This window comes from Rousettus aegyptiacus, unplaced genomic scaffold (genome assembly GCF_014176215.1).
Source record: "Rousettus aegyptiacus isolate mRouAeg1 unplaced genomic scaffold, mRouAeg1.p scaffold_m13_p_3, whole genome shotgun sequence".
In the NCBI taxonomy this organism is placed as follows: Eukaryota; Metazoa; Chordata; class Mammalia; order Chiroptera; family Pteropodidae; genus Rousettus; species Rousettus aegyptiacus.
Genome location: NW_023416306.1, coordinates 106,988,954 through 106,992,778, shown reverse-complemented (window position 1 = coordinate 106,992,778; position 3,825 = coordinate 106,988,954). Strand labels below are relative to the sequence as shown.

Sequence of the window (3,825 nt, the reverse complement as noted above, 5' to 3'; positions counted from 1 at the left end):
CTGTGTGCTAGATGTTCTTTCAATTGTTGGGGTCATAAGTGAATAAAAAATCCCTGCAGTCATGTTGCATATATTCTAGCAAAGACAGAGAAAGAATAGACCTTTTAGAAAACATTCTTTTGAAAGTATAAGAGAAATAAACTTGACCTTTAGAACTGGACTTCATTGTCTTTTAGAGGAAGAAAGCTATGATATATAAAAGCAATGTGATGTCATGTGTTTGTTATAAATTTTATAAAATAAATCGGTCATGAGCTGAGTAACTGTAGTAAAGCACTAGATGATTACAAGACTATAAGTCGTGCTATCTAAAGATTCTCAATCTTTCAAATTATTCAAATATATCTGGGTTCATAGTAGGACTCCAACATGTAAAATCAGAAAGATGCCAAACATTTGAATGGAAGATCTAACACTGAAGCAAATGAAAAGTGTTATTAGTAAAACTGAAAAATAAAAATTTAAGCACCTCATTAAAATGATGAAGGACATAGAGCCTAAAAAACTTCTAGCAAATAGGGAATGGAAAATGGAAATAGACTATACAATATCAAATATCTTAATTTAAATTATGGATATGCCCTTTATTCAGTATATTATCTTGTATTTAATTTAATGATTATGAGGAATATACATAGGGATTTTTCTGGGTTTATTCTGACCTTATTTTCATACCTATTTTCCCCTAAACTCTTAAGTCTCTAACATCATGTTTTTCAGCCATGGGAATTTTTCAAGAAAGAACATCACTTCTCTGTCATACTTTTTATCTCTGCCAGTAGGATTTCTTGCCTTGAGCTGACCTAGTAACTTCTTCCATTTCTACCTGGAAGAAGGTTCAGTGCTAGAGGTGGAAACAAGCCATTCCCAGAAGTTAGGAACCAAGGTATTTAAAATTACTGTGGGTCCAATGTAATTACTGTGGGGACTCAGCTTGGCTGTCACATTCAAAGAGCAGTAGCAGTATGGACTTGGGAGTTAGAAACTTCTAAGCTCAAACTCTGGCTCCATAGGGTGTTTAGATAAAATTTCACAGTAGAAAGAAACATAGGGTACATTTAATCTGATTATTTTTCATGATGTTTAGAGTAAAGCTTCCTCAGTTCTGAGTTTTGAGCATCTCTTGGCCTTATTCCCTTGAGTATTTGGGGATGAATCCTGCTTCAGTGTCTTTTGTCTTGAGACTTTTGGGGCTCTCTATTCCACTCAGTGTGAGCTAGATGGAATATTCTATTGTCCAGTTATTTTCCAGTCCTCGTGGTGTTTATGGAGTTTCCAGAGCCACTGATGCTTAGATATCTGGAGCATGTTCTCATTGTGCCAGTTAACTCCTCTTTAGTTATAGTTCCTGGATAAAATAAACCAAAAGAATGGTAATGGAAGATACTCTCATCAACAAGAGTGTACCTCATGTCAAGGGTGATTGTTCACTGTTACATAGGTAGCTCAGGAAAACCTAGATGTCTACAGGGCTGTATATAAGTGTGCCATTACTCTGGAGGAAAGGACTTGGGAGAGTTATGTGACTTTTTTCTTTTTTTTTTTTGCATCCCTGTGTGGGTATGAACCTTATGGGACTTTTATCCTACTGGCTCTCCTAATTGTTTCCTCCATTGTCCCTTCTGACCTTAGGATGATAAATCATTTGAGTGTCACTAAGCCCAAGGTTACTAAATTTTTCCTTGTGGTCCCCCTACTCTTATATCTTTATAAATAGTTCCTATATAAAGAAACCCTCCTCAAATTATCCTGTTTTGAGTGGGCTATTCAGTACCACCCATATGCCTTGAGTTAATTACATGTCTATTCAGAGGTGCTGCACCATGAAGGAGGTCAGTTGGAAGGAAAACATAGGCAAAGATCCTCATTAAGAAAAGTTGAAATTTGGACTTATAGCTTGACCCTCTTCTAAGAAAAATCCTTAGGAGATTACACAAAATAAATTTGAATGAGAAGTGTATTTCACGCAGAGGTGAGAATTTGAGCAAAATAGTGGTGGACAAATATTGAATATACTTAAGGAATGGCAGTAAGTCAGTGAGGGTGAGAGAAGGAAAAAGGGGTCGAGAGATTTTGGGAGAGAAGATTTGTTTGGTCCAGATTTTTTGGACTTTGAATTCCAGATTAAGGAGTCTGGCTTTATTTTATATTCATTGGAGAGTCCTACAGGTTCTATGGTTCAGAAGGGTAATTTTGATGTGCTGTGGATGAGAAAGGGGACAAAAGATTATTTAGGAATCAAGAGAGACATTCTAAAGGTAGAGGGGAAAGAATTTGATGTCTTAGCACATGGAAAGAGTGAGGGACTGGAAGGAAACATAATGATCCATTGTCTTCAAGTTCAAATGTTTGGAAATGTTAATACCACGTATAAGCAAAGAAACAGAATTTAGAAGGCTAGGGTTTAGGAGCGAAGAAAATAATAAAGAGGCTAACGTAGCATTATGTTATTTATTTTCCCTTTCACATTTTCTGGCATAATACATCTCTGAAGAGGCTGACACATGCTTATCCTATTTAATCCTTGATAAGGCATTTTCTTATACCGCAAGGTAGTCAGAGGTGGTAGAAGTAATGTACCCATTTAATTCTAAACAGATAATGTAGAACAATTTGAAGCAATTTAAAAGATGAAAAGAGTTTGAATCTAAAGAGGTCAGAAGTTTCTTCTAAATAGAATTTAATTCAGTTCAGTTTAAATCACTAACAGTTTGTTGAACGTTACTGCCTCATGTGGCAGTAGTGAAAAGAGTGCTAACAGAGGTGATGTAACTCGTCCCTGAGCCTGGAGTTACTTATTTTCACTTGCAGCCCTGAGACCTGCTGTTATTCTCTTCAGAGCAGACTTCACTTCTTGGTTCCTCAGTGTATAGATGAGGGGATTCAGTAACGGAGTGACAACAGTGTAAAACACAGCCACTGCCCCATCTAGGGGACTCTTGGAGCCAGCCCGGAGGTAGATGAAAATACAGGGGACATAGTAGACTGTGACCACAGTTAAGTGGGAGCCACAGGTGGAGAAGGCCCGGCGCCGCCCATCAGCGGTGCGTATCTTCAGGATGGCATGGACTATGTTGGCGTAGGAGAGCAGGATTAACATGAAGCAACTGGCAGCCACTACCCCGATGTCCACAAAGGTCACAAGCTCATTGACAGTTGTGTCAGCACAGGCCAATCTCAATACTGCGGGGATGTCACAGATAAAGTAATCCACCTGGTTGGGCCCACAGTAGGGCAGGCGGAAGGTCAGGGTGGCCTGGATAGACGCATGGATGGAGCCGGCCACCCAAGCTCCAGCCACAAGGATAGTGCATAATCTCCCATTCATGAGCACAGGGTAGCGCAGAGGCTGGCATATTGCCAGGTACCTGTCATAGGCCATCAAGGTGTAGAGGAAGCACTGAGTGCTGCCCAGGAAGTGAAAGAAATACAGCTGAGCCACACAGCCACCAAATGGGATTGCCTTGCTGGCAGGAGTGAAGTTTAGAATAATGAGAGGAACAATGACTGAGGAGAGCCACATGTCCAGGAATGAGAGCACACCCAGAAGAATGTACATGGGGCGAGCATGGAGCTTTGGGTCGGCCCACACGGTGAGCAGAATGAGGAGGTTGCCCAGCTGAGTCAGGATGTAGATGGTGAAGAAGACCAGGAAGAGGAGGGTCCTCAGATTCGAGGGGTGAGATAAGCCCAGGAGAATGAAATCTGTCACCACGGAGTCCAAGGATGCGTTTTTGGTCTTTCCCATGCCTCTCTGTAGTCTGCTAAGATGAATGGTGACGTCAGACAAGGGAAATATGACACATGGACGTGGTGAGAGAATGC

General features: G+C 40.4%; 1 protein-coding gene across 1 annotated transcript; it reads right to left on the bottom strand.

Annotated features, from left to right (window-relative positions):
* Window positions 1-2,736: 2,736 nt before the first annotated feature.
* LOC118600399 (olfactory receptor 10G2-like) lies at window positions 2,737-3,825 on the bottom strand. The gene has a single exon (XM_036218006.1). The coding sequence runs from the start codon at window positions 3,746-3,748 to the stop codon at window positions 2,792-2,794; it is 957 nt and encodes a 318-aa protein (XP_036073899.1). The 5' UTR covers window positions 3,749-3,825; the 3' UTR covers window positions 2,737-2,791.